At 34.5% G+C, this 17,774-nt stretch overlaps 1 protein-coding gene across 2 annotated transcripts in view; it reads left to right on the top strand.

Annotated features, from left to right (window-relative positions):
* The window catches only part of LOC136042857 (uncharacterized), a 138,198-nt gene that overhangs the window by 107,159 nt on the left and 13,265 nt on the right, over positions 1-17,774 (top strand). For both annotated transcript variants that reach the window (XM_065727792.1, XM_065727787.1), the window contains exon 7: positions 17,362-17,465. In XM_065727792.1, the coding sequence (XP_065583864.1) occupies positions 17,362-17,465 (104 nt within the window). The remainder of the gene's footprint in view (positions 1-17,361; positions 17,466-17,774) is intronic.

The following is a 17,774-nucleotide window of genomic DNA, read 5'->3' as shown; positions in this document are numbered from 1 at the left end:
TCTCCAAAGCATCTCCAAACTAAAGCGTCAAAAAGGCACATTTCATATTGACTACCGCTTGAGCGTATTACTATGGGACAAGTAGTAATATTAGTTATACAACTTGGTTTGTATATTGGAGCATCCCACGCCCTTTTGCTAGTACTTTTTCCTGCATCCCCAAAGAAAATTTTGAGAAGAAAACCAAAATGTATACAAGTCTAAATTTTTCGAACTTAGAGAATGTATTCCATTTAAGCATCAAATCTCTCTTCTAAAAGAACACCTAATCCATTGGGACTAACAAGGGAGGACAGATCGATTATTTGACACTTCTTTCCCCTTTTCTTAGAAGAAAAACATGCAGAACGGTGCAAAATCTGTATTTTGAAAAGAGAAATCAATTTTCATGGTAAAAAGAGTTTCCAAACTTTTACTCCCATTCCTTCGAGTGTTTTTACGGGCTCACATAATGAATCACCCATAAGGTTTCAGTTGTGTTTTCAATGATAATGAAACCGAAAAGAAGGATTTTACAGTGCATTAAATTTGCATTAAATTGCATTAATTGCATTAAATTGGATTAAATTTGGCATATATTTCCCCAAAAACTTCAAACTAGCGTTAATTTTTTTCTAGAAATTAAATTGTATTATTACTTCATCAGAAAACGTCTTAAACCTGATGTATTTTAAATTAAAGAAAAGTATAAAATTTCTTTAACCTGTAGTAGGACATATCTACTTGGCAAAATACGGCCTGGGGTTCGATCCAAGCTGCAGCAGGGCCAATAAAAAAGGCATAGGTTACATTTTTTCCTACAGTTTAAAGTTTAGTTAAGTTCTATTTATATATCTTAATTAAACAAAAAATTTCAACTAAAAATAAGGAGCAACAATAAAAATTAAAACGAACAGAAGTTATTACGTATGCGGGGAGGGGGGCTCTCTTCTACTCAGTACCTCGCTCTTTACGCTAAAGTTTAACTTTAACTTCCAATTATTTTAGAGTAGCTATTAATTTTTTTTCAAGTTCTAAAAAAAATGCGTAAAGAGTGAGACTCTTAGGAGGAAGAAACCCCCTCATATGCGTAATAATTTATAATGTTTTTAAGTTTTAATGTTGCTCCTTACTTTCAGTTGAAAAAATCTTATTCTTTATTTAGTTTCTGACCGTCAGAGCCCGGAAATCCGGCTCCCCCTCTATAGAGAGTTCCCTTCCACCGAGAAAATTCCTCAATTTAAAGATCCTCCCACATAATCCCCCGCCCCAAAAAATATCTGCATACTTCCCGATAACCAATTCAATATGCAAGCAATGGTCAAAGCTCATAGCTTGCAGCCCTTTCCTGGGGATTGTGGGGGTCAAGTCAACCTCAAAGAAATGGTTACTAGATCTTTAGGCTATTTTAAACAAAATAGTTATCCCAAAATTTTGCTAAGGTGACTCTGGGAAAAAAAGGGGCGTGGGAGAAGGGCTAGGTACCCTACAATATTTTTGGCAACTTATAAAATACACTAGAGCTTTACATTTTCGGGCAAACGAGCCCTCCCTTGGCCATCTAGAGTTAGTGGTTTGATACGATCAACCCTGGGAAAAACAAACAAAAATGAAAAACAAATAAACACACATCCGTGATTATTCTTCTAGCAAAAAACGCAAAATTCCATATTTTGTATATAGGAGCCTTGAAACCCCTGCAATAACACTCTCTTATGTGCTGAATCTGACGGTGTTATTTTCATTAGGATCGCTTGATGTTCTGGGGGAGTTCACCCCTTTTTTGAAAAATAAGCAAATTTTCTTGGGCTCGCAACTTTTAATGGGTAACATTAAACTCAATAAATTTTGCACTTTTTAAATAAGCCTCAAGATTCGATTATTTTGATGTATCTTTTGTTATCAAGATTCTGTTTCTTAGAGTTTCGGCTACTATTGAGCCGCGTCACTCCTGCTTACAGTTTGTTACCACAAACTGTTTGATAGTTCTGTGACGTTGATGGTTTATTGTTAGTTTTCTAGTAGCATAGGGATGGATTTTGGGATAGCTTTTAATTTAAAACAACATCAATTTATTCAAAAAACACATTATCTCTCCATCTTGAAATGCTCTTCTAAGCTAAATTGCCGTAATCTTTTTTTTGTAACTTAGAAGGTAAAACCATCGAAGAGTGAATCAGTCTGATTTTTTTCAGAGTCTGAATTATTCGCAAAAAAAGGAGGCATACCTCACTTCAGACGAGTACATAAAAGTATAAATAATCTATTCAAGCCTTCCACTTGGCAAATATTTTGCAGTTGCCCTTGCCTTACCTTTGAACTAGTGTATTAAAAATAACCAACAGGACAAAAATTACTTGGACTAGTAGTTGAAAATTTCTTATATATTGCAAATGTATGCACACATACAAATGATAAGATGGTCACGATTAGGACTGCGGAGTATCTGCGATGCATAACATTGCATACTTGTAAGTAGGAGTATACTCAAAATTCATTTTCTTAGGTCGATTTCAATTTAGGTCGATTTCAATTTAGGTCGATTTCAATTTAGGTCGATTTCAATTTGAAGAAGCAGGGTGTAGCTAAGTTAGTGCTATAGTTTAAATACCACAGTTTGATTGAAAAGAACGCGTTTGCATACAATTTCCCTTTTTTATTAGCATTTTTTTTTAGAAAGCTTTCCTTCTTATAGCAGCATTTTTTAATTATTTTTTTTATTCAGTCCACTTTAATGGATGAATAAAAATACACTTTTCTTTTCTTGTGGCGTTTGCAAACATAACAAAACAAGAAACACGAAAAAATAATCCAGCGAGTCTTTCTTATTTTCCAGCTGCTTTTAGAGCCAGCCTTGTCCTTTTACGAGCTAATAAACTTAGAAATAGAAACTTGAGTCTCTGTTTCCCTCTGATTGCCACGCAGCAGATTCTTTTTTAATGGATAGGCTTTTCTTCTAAGTTTCAAAAGATAGTGGCATAGACAATTTAATTAACAGCTGTTCTTGTGGGAAGGAAAGCTTTTCCTGGAAGAATATGGAAAAAGTCTATATAAGCCTGAGAAAGCGGGTGGGAATGTAAATACAAAAACACTTGAAAAACAGTAAAATCGAGGAAAGCTTCTACTAAGAAACTTGGTCTTCGTGAAAAGATGAAGGTTCTCTACATTGAAGTAATGATGAAATGCTTACAAAACGGATTCTTTTCCCTTTTAGAAAGATGGCCCAAGAAAGAAAGCTAGCTTTCAGTCCTGACAACTCGTCAATTTCGCGACCATCCAAATCATAAGGTCGTTCTAAACTAGAGCTTAAACAAAATTAGTACATATACCAAATCTGAGCTTTTGACTTTTCTGCTCTCGAAAATTATAAATCAAATGATGTTGTTAAAAGGAAACCTTTTCAGAAAAGGACCAGAAAACTACCGGAATAAAAAAAAAGAAACAGTTCCTTTTTAAACTAACAGTAGAGTTAAACTTATAGCACTAATTTACCTAAGCACCACCTCCCCAAGGTAAGGTTGGCTGTTCTTAGAAATAGAGTTTTGAGTGTATTCCTTAACATTAAGTAGGTAATACTTGGTATTATAGATTTTCTGCACTCCTAGTCGCAATCACCGTATCTTGTGTGTGTGTGTATGTATGTATTTATCATAAATAAGCGGTTTTCAACCCCTATATTTTCATCAACTATCTTTGAGAAATTGTAAATAAAAAAAAACAATGATTTAAGAAATACTATACTACATGAAATATATTGAGGTTTTATAGAACTAAAAACATTAAATAACTTTGTCTGTACTGTCAAAATACACAAAGAACTTTTGTAGTTTTCTTATTTTTACATTATATTACATTATTATACGTTATGTTTTATTACATTATATTTTTACATTATTGCAATTTTTACTGCTGCACATTTTCGAAGAAAATTTTGAACCTCTCACAGGAAAGCATAGTTTTTTATATTTTTTTTCTTAGACCTGAGCCTATTAGGCGAAACGTAATTTTGTAACGTAAAAATTACTGACCAATTCATATAAACCTTGTCTAAGGGCAAAAAACTTTATAATGAAACTTTATAATTTAGGGTATTTTTGTAATCCCCTAAATGTTTTGCTTGGCTACCAACTAACACCCCTGAAATGTTCCAGTGTCCTTTTAGCCCAGAAAAAAAAATACACATGAGTTTCAAAATTTGTTGGAATCACGAAAATATGTTTTCTTAAATAACTTTTACGTTAAAGATAAATAGCATTTAATATTCCTGAATCAGTGTCAAATTTGAATATAAATACTTTTTCACTGGGCAGCTTTTTAAAACTCATTTTTCAGTTTTTGTAAGCCTTTGGCCAAAGGTTTTTGACCAAGAATGGCTTTAATGGTAATTAAAAAAAAGTTTTATTTTTTTAAACTGAAAGTAAGGAGCGACATTAAAGCTTAAAACGAACATAAATTGCTCCGTATATGAAAGGGGCTGTTTCCTCCTCAGTGCCCCACTCTTTACGCTAAAGTTTGACTCTGTCTCTCAACTCTACTTTTTAAAACAGTAAAATACTTTAGCGTAAAGAGCAGGGTGCTGATGAGGAAACTTTTTTTTTTTATTTAATTTCTGAACGTTTTTGAATTAATGCACGTTTTTATCTTGGCTCTCCTCACATAAATAATTAAAACGAAACTCCCATCTTAATTAATTGTTTGGCTAAATGGCTTTCTCAGAGTTTTGATCGTGCGATTTTGAGAAAAAAGGAGCAGGGAGGAGGCTTAGTAACCCCCCAATTTTTCGGCTACTTAAAAAGGCAACTAGAACTTTTAATTTCTTACGAATGTTGTTGTTAGTAAAAATATTCGTAACTTGCGAATTAACTTACGTAAGGAACTTGTATATTCGTATGTTTTTATTACATACTAGCTGTTGGGGTGGCGCTTCGCGCCACCCCAACACCTAGTTGGTGGGGCGCTTCGCGCCCCCCCAAGCCCCCCCGCGCGCGTAAGTCGTTACGCGCCATATTAGTTACGCGCCATTGTAGTTGTGTCCCTGTGTCCCACCTGTGAATATAGATAGATTTATATATGTGTTTCAAACTACGTAAAAATTGCGAATATACAACATTTTTGGCTTTCCCACTACTGGAAGCTTTCCGTTTCCAATTGCCAGCAATTGATCTGAAAATGTTTGACCAGAATCATCGTTTTGCAATCGGACACGCATATTTGTAGTTAATTTTAATATTTTTACGTGTGCCCATAAATTAGAATTTTTCAGGCAAGCATTCATTTCGTCTGCAGGAGTTAAACTACGTAAAAATTGCGAATATACAACATTCTTGGCTTTCCCATTGTCTGTGCATATACAAAGCCGTATGCACTAATAATGACGTCATATGCAAACGCTCTTTTTACAGACAAACAAACATGCATACACACAACTCGTTTTTATATAGATAGATAGATAGATGGATACAATACAAATTAACTGCGTAAAACTTGCGAATATACAACATTCTTCGCTGTCCAATTGTCGCTGCATATAAATAGATTGTCAGGTTTACCGACCCTCGAACATGCAACGTACAATTGTCCATGGGAAAAACAATCAGTATTAAGATCTATACCACATTTTTCTAATGATTGACCTTGAGCTTTGTTAATGGTGATTGCAAATGCTAATCGAATTGGGAATTGCAATCTTTTAAATTGAAAAGGCAGATCCGTTGGAATCATGGGAATACGAGGAATAAGAACAGCCTTACCCTCAAAATGCCCTGTCAAGATTGTCGCCTTTATTAGGCTTTCCATTGTTTTTTTTACGGCAAGTCGCGTGCCATTGCAAAGCTTTGGTGGGTCGCCTATTTTTAGTTGTAGCACGTGTGGTGGAAACCCTGAAAGATATATGGAATTTAAAAATTCAGATGGATAATTAACCGCTTCATTTGGTTCCAAAACTGTGTCGACTGACTTGCAAAGGACTGCCTGGTCTCGAATCTTGGTCAAAACAATATTGTTGATTTCGTGGACGTCTATATTTTTGGGTGCGAAATATTATTTTGTACATACGACAATAGATCACTCGTACTGTAACTTTGTTCACGATCCAATTCTACACATGTCGAAACAGCAGCGATACGGTTAGGTGAAGGCATTCCCAAATCCTGAAGAGGTTTGTTTGCCATACGTACGCACAAATCTTCTATAATAACTAAAGTGTCGTTATAAATTTCTGATGTAAAATCAAAAGTCATTTCTGACGTCTCTAACTGTTTTCGATGGAGTATATCTTCGGACATTTTTGACTTATATTTTTCCCATAACTCTGTAGGAGCTGATGGAGAGCAAGTGTACGAATTTGACTTGGGGTTGACGTTTCGCACGCGTCATTGATGCAGTTATCCCAGTGTTGGTCATTCTCCAATAAATTCAGAGCTTGGCATGCACTACGGTAAGTGTCATGTATAGTACCGTTTACAGTTCTCAAATACTCAAAGGATGTCGGACCGGGTACATTCACCAAAAGCAGGCGTAGAAAGAAGCATTCATGTTGATTGGGGTGAACGGTGTAGAGTCTTCCTATCGTGGTATCTTTGAAGATGGTAGGTTGGCCGTAAACCCACTGGTTATCTACTTCGATGGTGGTACCGTTGCCATTGTAGGTTTTTCAGTCATTTTACAATTAGAAATTTCTCTTTCAACGGTCTTCTTACAATTAAAAATTTGTCTTTGAACGATATTCTTAAATACCTGTGTCCTGGTCGTCATTTATATTCCCTGTGTCCCGGTCGTCATTTGTGTCCCGGTATCCCAGTCTGTAATTTCTCTTTTTTCTTTTTTCAGTTTTCTTTTTCTTCTTTATTTTTCAGCTTCACTATGAAATACATATCGCCGAACCTTTGTTTTTTTAACTAAAATCTGGTAGTCATTGATGACCTTTTCCAAGTCAAAATCCCAAACCCAATCATCATCGCTATCATTTTCAGTTTTAATATGTCTCGCTCTCTTTAATATGTCATACTCTCGCTGTCCAGGTGGATCTTCATCTAACTGCGCGGTTTTGCGTTCTTTAGCCTCAAGCCTGTTTCCTTGCTGTTCTTTTGATTCCTCGGCACGCTTTCTTTTCTGACTTTCTCTATCAGCAGCAAGTTTTTTGGCATAGACTCTTTGAGCATCTTCATCAGTCATTGTAAACTTAAACATTAATAGAATTCTACGCGAACATATGTCTTATATAACTTGAATGACGTCACCTTCAAAGCAAAAATGATGGCAACTAATTTCATGACGTCAGCCGAAACATGACGTCACCTGATCCACAGATCCACACACAGACAACTTATTTTTATATATATAGATATGAGGGGGTTCGCCCCCCTCGTCAATGCCTCGCTCTTTACACTAAAGCATAAATTTTGTCCCAATTCCTTAAGAATGTCCCTTGAATCACAAAAGCCGTAGAATAAATAGTTGAAATTGCTAAAAATACTTTAACGTAAAGAGTGAGGTATTAGGAAGAGGTGAACCGATCATATGCATAATAATTTCTGTTTGTTTTGAGTTTTAATGTTGCTCCTTACTTTTAATTGAATTTTTTTCCATATTTATTTTTTCATTTTTTAATGCTAGAAAATACTCTCCCTTAATGAATATTGTCTTTCTCCATGACGAATTCTTCCATAGAAATTTCCCCACATAGCCCCCTCCCTTCAACCCCTCCCTGTTGAATAAGATGGATATCTCAGAATTTTGATCCGGTGACTTTGGAAAAAATGAGCGTGGGAGGGGGCCTAGGTTTCCTCCAGTTTTTTTGGTCCCTTAAAAAAGAACTAGAACTTTTAATTTCCGATACAATGAGCCCTCTCGCGACATTTAAGGACCACTGGGTCAATACGATCACACATGAAAAAAAACAAAAAAAAACAAACAAACAAACAAATAAACAAATAAACACGCATCCGTGATCTGTCTTGTGGCAAAAAAATACATATTCCAGATTTTTATAGATAGGAGCTTGAAGTTTTCTACTGTAGGGCTCTCAGATACGCTGAATATGACGGTGCAATTTTCTTTAAGACTATGACCTTTTAAGGGGTGTTTTCCCCTATTTTCTAATATAAGGCAAATTTTCTCAGGCTCTTAACTTTTGATGGGCAAGACTAAACTTGATGAAACTTATATTTAAAATAGGCATTAAAATTCGATTAATTTGATGTACATATTGGTATCGAAATTCCGTTTTTTAGAGTTTTGGTTACTATTGAGCCAGGTCGCTTCTTACTACAGTTCGTTACCACGAACTGTTTGATTTTTTTTGGCTCCCCATCCTATTGACTCTGGATATACTGAAAAAATCCAATTTTGGCCTCTTTACGATGGCGTCATAAAGACGGACTGCACAAAACACGTGGATATAAGCATTAGCTGCCAAATGGGCTCTTAAAAACCTCTCTAAAACGATTCAGTGCCACCCTAGCTCTCTAAAAATAATAAGGAAAAAAAAATAATACGCTTTAGCGTTCGAAGCTCTTTTTCGTAATTCTCGAAGGATTGTCTTTGTTATTAACTTTTACCTGCAAAATAAAACCAAAATGATAGTTGCAATTTCTGAATCAAATAAAATCAATGTTTTCATTAGACAATTACGATGGCGTCATCAAAAGAGATTTATAAAAAGCCCGTGGATGTGAGTGAGAGCTTTCGAATATACTTCACTATAATTTTACAGTAGCTTGGTAGTTCTGCCGAAGAAAAAGGAGACATATCATTATTATCGAGGCAAAAGGATTGATTGTCCTTGTTTTCAAGATAGGGGGCTCAAAACCTCAAGTCAAGGACTTTCGGCTATGGTGTTCAATCCGCCGTCATTTTTGTTGGATTTTCAAGATTAAAAAAAGAATTGTTTCGTAATTAACTTTTACCACTAAGATAAATCTGTTTAATAGCTATCATTCCTGGATCATTTCTAACTGAAAATTTTTCTAATTAGACGTTTTTTTCTTAAAACAGGCTTTTAGACTTCCGGCTACTATGATCTGTATTTCACCATTTACTAGGCTGACGTTATTTGCTGGAATCACAATTAAGGCGACTAACTCTTTGACACTTTTAAGGTAACAAAAAGGAGATAGAAATCACTTAGAAGACAATAAGGAAAGGCTTTAGAGGGCAATTCAATATTATATGGTGTCTTGTGAAAAAATTTACAATGGCTTCAATCAAAAAATTTGTCTCAAAATTAATCCTTATTATTTGTCATGGAGTTTTGAAATGGAGGTTCGAATTCAGAAAAACGTAAAAATGAAATTTAAAGGAACAAAGAGTGCCCCCTCAATCTCTTGTTCTTTACTCTAACCTTGAATTATTTCCCCAGTACCTTCAAACCGAATGGTCCAATACAAGGTGAATAGAAATGGGATAAAAAACTCTTTTTTCACAGTACCTCAAGAATGGAGGGGTTATTGATGTATGTTTCTGTTTAGTAATTGAGTTTTCTGACCGAATGTTGTGAAAACACTTTTAACTACCCATCGGCTACATTTGCTGCACTCTAAAATATTTTCAGTGAAGCACTAAAGAAACTTTAGCATAGAGAGTAGAGGATAAGGCCCTCACATACATAATAATATTTTTTTAGTTACATTGTTACTCGTTGTTTTCATTTGGAAAAAAAACTTTTTTTTTTTACTTAATCCTAATACAGAATCACAGTACCGGTGAAAGTTCTAGAGCAGTTTTGACAATGCCATTTAATAAACTTATATAATTATTTGAAGTATATCCATTTATATTTTTTTAATTTCCCTGAAAATGGAAAAACACCTTCAATACGTAATAGCATTGTTAAAACTAGCCTCTTTCTAGCATTATCTTTATCTGAAGGACGATAATTAGAACACTATCGCTTGTGACCTTTATGCATGTTACATCCGCTGTTTCTTAGAAAGAATTCATTCTGTGGCGGAGATCGGAAGAATAGTTAATGATAGGAACTTATAATAATTCCAAGAATGATGGAGTTATTTATTATTCTAGAAGGGTGACAGGTTCTTAAAAAAAGGAAAGAGCTCTAAAAAAATATTTCATGATAAGAATGAATGATCTATGACATGTAGCGAGAATAATGCATAAACTGTATAGGGATAAAGGTTTTATTTACGTGGAGCTAATTTTCACAAGGATATATAGAAGGAACCGGGTTACAACATTAAAATGAAATAAATATAAAGTTGATCACAAAAAGCGGAACAGAAAAATTGGAATTCACGTATACAAAGTGATAGATTTATATAGAGCGGTAACAAATGTTTTGGGGCTTATAAATCTTGCATGCGTTAAGTGTTCCACGCTGTGGCTGGAGCTTTTTTCTTACCAGGACCAAAGAGCATCGAACACTTGAAAGAGTGGAAACTGGCAATATCAGTGGTCTCAATGGGAGGGGGCCTGACCCTCTTCTTCATTTGAAAAATGCTTCTTTTTTATTTTCATTGAAAACACCCATTCTTTTCATTAGAAAGTAACGAAATTACCCCCCGCCCCCGTTAGATTCTGAAAAAATATATTTTGCCCCGCCCCCCGTAGATTCTGTGAATTGACACAATTGTGAGCTGGTATTGAAAAAAAAAATTACCAGTGCCATCTAGCATTTAGTGATTTTGTTCATTTTCAGCCTAAACGAAACTGTTGCATGCTTGTCTGTCAGGTACTTTAAAGTTTAGGGGAAGGTAGTGAAAGTAGAATTCTTTAGCCTACTGAACCTGCCACGATTTTATTCAACCTAACTTAGACTTATATTGTGCTGAGTGGATTTTGACTTAAATTAATTCTTTAGAAAAAAGCAGATTAATTATATCACTTACAGAGAATTTTAAAAAGAAAAATTACCAGTGCCATCTAACATTTAGTGATTTTGTTCATTTTCAGCCTAAACGAAACTGTTGCTTGCTTGTCTGTCAGGTACTTTAAAGTTTAGGGGAAGGTAGTGAAAGTAGAATTCTTTAGCCTACTGAACCTGCCACGATTTTATTCAACCTAACTTAGACCTATATTGTGCTGAGTGGATTTTGACTTAAATTAATTCTTTAGAAAAAAGCAGATTAATTATATCACTTACAGAGAATTTTAAAAAGAAAAATTACCAGTGCCATCTAGCATTTAGTGATTTTGTTCATTTTCAGCCTAAACGAAACTGTTGCTTGCTTGTCTGTCAGGTACTTTAAAGTTTAGGGGAAGGTAGTGAAAGTAGAATTCTTTAGCCTACTGAACCTGCCACGATTTTATTCAACCTAACTTAGACCTATATTGTGCTGAGTGGATTTTGACTTAAATTAATTCTTTAGAAAAAAGTAGATTAATTATATCACTTACAGAGAATTTTAAGCTTTATTCCTAGAATACTGAAGATTGTTGACAATCTATTGTCATATATATTATTTACTAGCTGTTGGGGTGGCACTTCGCGCCCCCCCAAGCCCCCCCGCGCGCGTAAGTCGTTACGCGCCATATTAGTTACGCGCCATTGTAGTTGTGTCCCTGTGTCCCACCTGTGAATAGATATATATATATATATATATATATATATATATATATATATATATATATATATATATATATATATATATATATATATATATATGTTTTTAACTACGTAAAACATGCGAATATACAACATTCTTCGCTGTCCCATTGTCTGTGCATATAAATAGATTGTCAGGTTTACTGACTCTTGAACATGCAACATATAATTGTCCATGGGAAAAACAATCCGTATTCAGATCTATACCTCATTATTCTAATGATGTGTCCCTGTGTCCCGGTCGTCATTTATATTCCCTTTGTCCCGGTCGTCATTTGTGTCCCGGTATCCCATCTCTTTGAGTGTCTCGGTCGTCATTTATATTCCCTGTGTCCCGGTCGTCATTTGTGTCCCGGTCTGTAATTCCTATTCGAACAATCCCTGTGTCCCGGTCGTCATTTATATATCTCGTCTGTGCCCCCGGCGTCCCTGTTGTAGTTGTGTCCCTGTGTCCCGGTCGTCATTTATATTCCCTGTGTCCCGGTCGTCATTTATATTCCCTGTGTCCCGGTCGTGATTTGTGTCCGGGTGTCCCAGTCTGTAATTTCTCTTTGAGGTTCCCGGTCGTCTTTTATATTCTCTGTGTCCCGGTCGTCATTTGTGTCCCGGTGTCCCGGTATGTAATTTCATCAGTTGACAAACATGACGTCAGTCGACAAACAACTTCATGACGCATACAGCTCAATCCTTAAAATGACGTCAGTCGACAAACATGACGTTAGTCGACACACAAACATGACGTCACTCGACACACACACGCACACACAACTTATTTTTATATATATAGATTTATTTATTTATTATTACGAATAGCGGTAAGCATCAATGCTTGTCGCAAAAACACAAAAACACAAAACCATAATACTAATCTAAAGTAAATTGGCAACGACAAACTAAACAACAAAAACTTCTAAATAACACGAAACTTCACAACAAAAGCGTCTAAATAAAAAGGCTTATTTACTAATGCACTCTTAAAAGTTTGAACACTCTCTGCCTCGACCTCCAAGGGCAAACCATTCCATGGTCCGGCAACTCTACTAACGAAAGATAATTGACCAATTTTTTTCAGTGGTTTTGGGGGATATAATTTATAATCATGCTGACGAGTAGAGTGATAATGGCTAAATTTAAAAAATAAATTTGGATCAACATCATCCACTCCTTTAATTATACGAAACACATTTACAAGGTCATTGCGACGTCTACGAAACTTGAACGACGTGAGTTGAAGCCTAGAAAGTCTCTGCGGATAGGAAAGGCGCTGAAGGTATGGGACCAATCTAGTGGCCCTTCTCTGAACCTTTTCTATCCTATGCTCATCCGTTATTATAACAGACTATTGAGTTTTCTTTAAAATCTCCTACTTTTTCAATAAATTCACCTGGTGCTACACTGCTTATGGTTTAACTGGCAGTTTTAATTCCTATCTCCCCATGTTAAATCGCTGAAGGTCCAGCTCTTATTACTTTCTCATTGTCTTTAACCAGAACGACAGTCAGTGCATATTCAATATACTGCATTTCATAAGCCCAGAAATCTAATTATCATTTATCACTTACACAGAAATTATTATTACTTACACATAAATTTAAGCTTTATTCCTAGAATACTGAAGATTAATAGTACAGACTACTGAAGTTTCTTTAAAATTTCCTACTTTTTCAGTAAACTTACCAGACGCTACATTGCTTGTGGTTTAGCTGGCAGTTTAAATTCCTATCTCCCCACGTTAAATCGCTGAAGGTCCAGCTCTTGTAACTTTCCCATTCTCTTTGACCAGAACGACAGCCAGTGCATATTCAATATATTGCATTTCATAAGCCCATTTTAATCAGTTGACGAATTGACATTGAGAAAGTATTTTGCACATCATTAGGTCTACATGGACGAAGTACAATGCAGTGAAGCTTAAGCAGTAAAATAGAAAAGAAGAAAAGATCAGTGAAAGTTATTTACGAACTGAAAACTGTTACTAACAGTAATTCCATTTTTTTCAAAATCTGGGATTTTTTTTATTGTTGATAGATCTTGAACAGGAGAACTAGAAAATTTGAAGCATTAAAACAAGCCTTACAAGTTTATAAGTTCGCAAATTAAAGATTAAATTTTTCTCTTTACTTTCATTAAAAAAATCATTCAATTAAATCAGGAAAAAACTCGAAGATATCAGGAAATTCATTGAGAAAAAGCACAGGGTTTTTGAAAACATCAGGCGCCCATCAAATCAATAAGATTGGAACTGTATCTGATCAAAAAATTTGCACCGGTTGCACCGGAATACACAGAGAATCAACCAAGCTTATGACTTCGTTACACGAACCTCCAACCTCCAAAATGACCAATTAGTTATTATAAAAGCATAAAATACAATATTAACTAATGTTAATAAGGAAATATTCTAAAATTATATGTTCAAATTGAAAATACCATCCGACGAACATGAAGGTTGAGCTGAGGTACTAGATTTAAAACAAAAGTCCAATTTCAAAATTCCTTTTTAGATTTTTGTACCAAATTTTGCGTAAGCATTTAAAAAAATAAAAATATTCATCTAATCCCATTTTTAGGCGTAATTTTAAGGATAAATCGAATGGTTTTTGTTTTTATTTACTGTCTTATGAGTTGAAAACTACAAAAACTACTTGGAATTTATTTAAAGATATTACTTGAGCTATGTTGGTGGTTGAGCAGATTGTTTTTTTCACTACTACATAAAATTTATGTCAATTTAAATTCTTGAAATGAGGGCTAGTCCTAGTAACTTCCGTCATAGTATAGCTTTCTATAAAAACTGCTTTGAATTTATTTAAAGATATTACTTAAACTTTGTTGGTGGTTGAGCAGATCTTTTTTTTTACTACTGCATAAATTTTATCAATTTAAAGTTTTGAAATGAGGGCTAGTCCTAGTAATTTCTGTTATCGTATACCTATCGTGCGTTTTATTGTAAGACCCTAATTTGCGAATGACGACCAAAACTACACTGTTAATTTAAATATATCAAAGAACTTTATTGAGAGGTTTCAAGTCCCTACCCATAAAAATATGAAATTTTTATTTTTTTTCAAAGGGAGGTGATTATGGATACTTGCTTATTTATTTTTTACTCACCAGGGGTAATAAAATCGAACCAATAATCCTAGAGTATCAAAAGAACACTCTTTAGAATGGAAATCAAATGCCCTAGAGTATCTCATTAGTAAAAAAAATCTACGATACCGAAGTTGCGTTTACTATCTGTTTATGGTGAAGAACAACAATTTTGACAATTTGCAGTATTATTGCTGAGGGGGGGGGGGTCGAAATTTTTCTTCATTTTTTAATAACGGTCTTTCATTTTGAATAATTATACTTCCTATTGGAAAGAAATACATTAAATATGCTGTTTTCTTCAAAGGATGATTCTGTAGAATTTCGCTTGGATTTTAGTGAGATGATTTGAAGAATCTATAGCCCTTCCCACATTTGGGGCAACCATGCCTGTTGCATTAATAAAACAGAAGTTCAATTAGAAAACAATTTTTTTCAAATGAAAGTAAAGAGCAATATTAAAACTTAAAGGAACAGATATTGTCCCATATACTATTGGTTCTGCCTCTCCTTAACCCCCTGGTAGCCCCCCGCACTAAGGTTTGGCTTTTCTCCTCCTTTACGTCCCCAAAATGTTAAAAGAATTAGGGAGCTCGATAATGTAAATTTACTTCAAACAGTAAAGTGTCTATTTCTTGTTTTCTTCCAAGGAAATCAATAAATAAACTCTAAATAAATCACCCATTAAATGTTTTCAGCATAGCACAATAAAGTTTTAACGTGACGAGTTGAGAGTTAAGGAGGGAGCAGCCCTCTTCACTTACAGAATCATTTCTGTTCGTTTAAATTTTGACGTTCTGGATTTTTTTTTTGGCTTAACAGTTGAAAAAGAAACAGTTATTCCCATTAAAATGTTACATTTTCTCAAGATTTTTATGAAAGAAATGTTTTTCTACTGATAAAATATGATTTGTTGACATGTAAAAAAAAAACAACAACGAAAAATAAGTGCACCCTAACTTCAAAAAAAGAATTGCACCCTGAAACTTAAAAGAAAAGGCTAATGAACTGAGAAACAGCTCTCGTATTTAAGAGCATGATTCTTGTAAAAAACAACAACATATAAATGAATTAGAAAAGAGATTGTGTTTTTTCTTTTACAAGAAAAGGTTTTATGCTACAAATTTTTTCCCTCTTAGATATAAGTTTATGCCTGCATTTAAGAGTACGAAAGACTGGAATATTTTCCCAGCGTGAGCTATTTAAATTGTTCTCCAGGTATTCCTCTCCAGAAAAATATTTGGACATCTTCAAATGGAATTGAAAATTGACTGGAAAGGAGGGAATCGCCTCCTAGGTTTTTGAAAGGTGCCATGTCTTGGCCAAGACAAAGAAATTTGTCTTGCCATTTTTATTGGAAATAATCGAAAAAAAGTCGAAATAAACGAAAAAATTTCTACAAAATGCACAAAACCATGGTTTTCTCGAGACATACTGCAACAATTAATAAATGCACAGTCTTAGGAAAGGAGTGTGACACCAGATTTATCCCGAAGGAGAGTTTCAGATCTTATGGCCCCTTCTTCACCTTAGGCGTTCACACCTGTGTATATTCTTATCTCCTAATTTTGAGCACCATGCCCATATTAATGGCTTCGCAGTGGCAAGAAATTGAAGTGGCAAGAAACTTCCTAATTAATATTTAATTGATGTAGCTTATAACAACGGGTTGGTGATTATAAGAAATAATATGAAAAAATGGATTACTATTTCCTAATCCTACCCTCCCCTACTATCTTATTTTGAAAGTCAGTAATTTTGTTTTGGTAGTAGCATCTGAGTGACGACTTAGTATTTTAGAGCAGGGAAGTGATTCAAACCCGGAGCCCGAAAAATGAAATGGGCATAGGAAGCCCAAGAGAAAACCTTGAGGGTCACTCCCTTGAACAGACGAAAGACGTAATCAAATCTAGATCCAACATCCTCCTTCAAAAATTTTCTTTCAATCTAATATCTCTTTTACTAATGACTGATGACTTTCTACCCGTCAAAAATAAGAAGCGTGGCGATGGAGTATAACAAAAGAAAGACAAAAAAGACACACATACAAAACACAAAAGAGTCACACATACAAAAATCAGGAGCAAATACGTAAAAATTAAAAACACGAATAGACCAAACATTTCGAAAAAGTAAGCCACTCCAAGGGTGGCAAACCTCTTTTAGTTAATCATAAAATAAATACAACATAAAAATGATATTAACCCAGCAGAAAAAATAATCAAACTAGCATTAAAACAAAAAGCCCTTCCAAGGGTGGTTCGACAAATATTTTCTAAGCGTGAAAAAAGCTTATCTGCAGCGTCAAGAGGATCCCTCAAGCGGTGTCTAATGAATTCCCAAAAATTATAGTTTTCCAATTACTTGCAACAAGCTTCATATTCAAGAGATTTCACAATCAATCTTTTAAATTTATTAATCACTGGAACTTCTAGCAAGCGAAAACACAAATTAAAGATTTGTATACATGGTTTTCGCAGTTGTATGGAACTTGGAGCCATCTCTAAAACTAATATGACTCAGTAACAAAAATCACTTTTATAAACTCCTTGAAGAATAAAACTTTCACATTAATTGCTTTATGCTTCCTATTCAAACTTCAAGACATATCACAATCTATCTTTTAACTTTTTAATTAGCGGAGTTTCTAGCGAGTATAGCAAAAAAGTGTAAAGTTTTTTGGTAACACTTTCTAGCACAGGTTTTCTAACACTTTATTTCACTTTCAGGCCATTGATTTCAGAAGAGGATCCACTTTTGGCAGCCGCTCTTTTGGCAGCTCAAGCAGAAGATGAAGAAAATCTTTATGATGGCTATCAACAAGATGAGGATGGTAAGTGCTTTATTAAAGATAATTTTTTCATTTCAAGGAACAGAAAAGATTCCAGCTTCCATGATATTTTTATTGACAAAATGATTAGAAAAATGAGAATAATTAGAGGGTGGACTCGCTCTGAATAACAGACATTTTTGTGATGTAGAGAATAAAATGGAGAGATTCTCTTTAATGTGAAAATAAACACTTACAGAATTAGGTTTTATTAATGATTTAAGATAATTTTAAAACTATATTAAATGAATAAGGCGTTAGATACCTTCCGACGTAAAATATATCTCAAAATTCTGTATTAGAAATTGGGGC

This window comes from Artemia franciscana, chromosome 2 (assembly GCF_032884065.1).
Source record: "Artemia franciscana chromosome 2, ASM3288406v1, whole genome shotgun sequence".
Classification (NCBI taxonomy): Eukaryota; Metazoa; Arthropoda; class Branchiopoda; order Anostraca; family Artemiidae; genus Artemia; species Artemia franciscana.
This window is presented reverse-complemented; position numbering and strand designations above follow the sequence as displayed.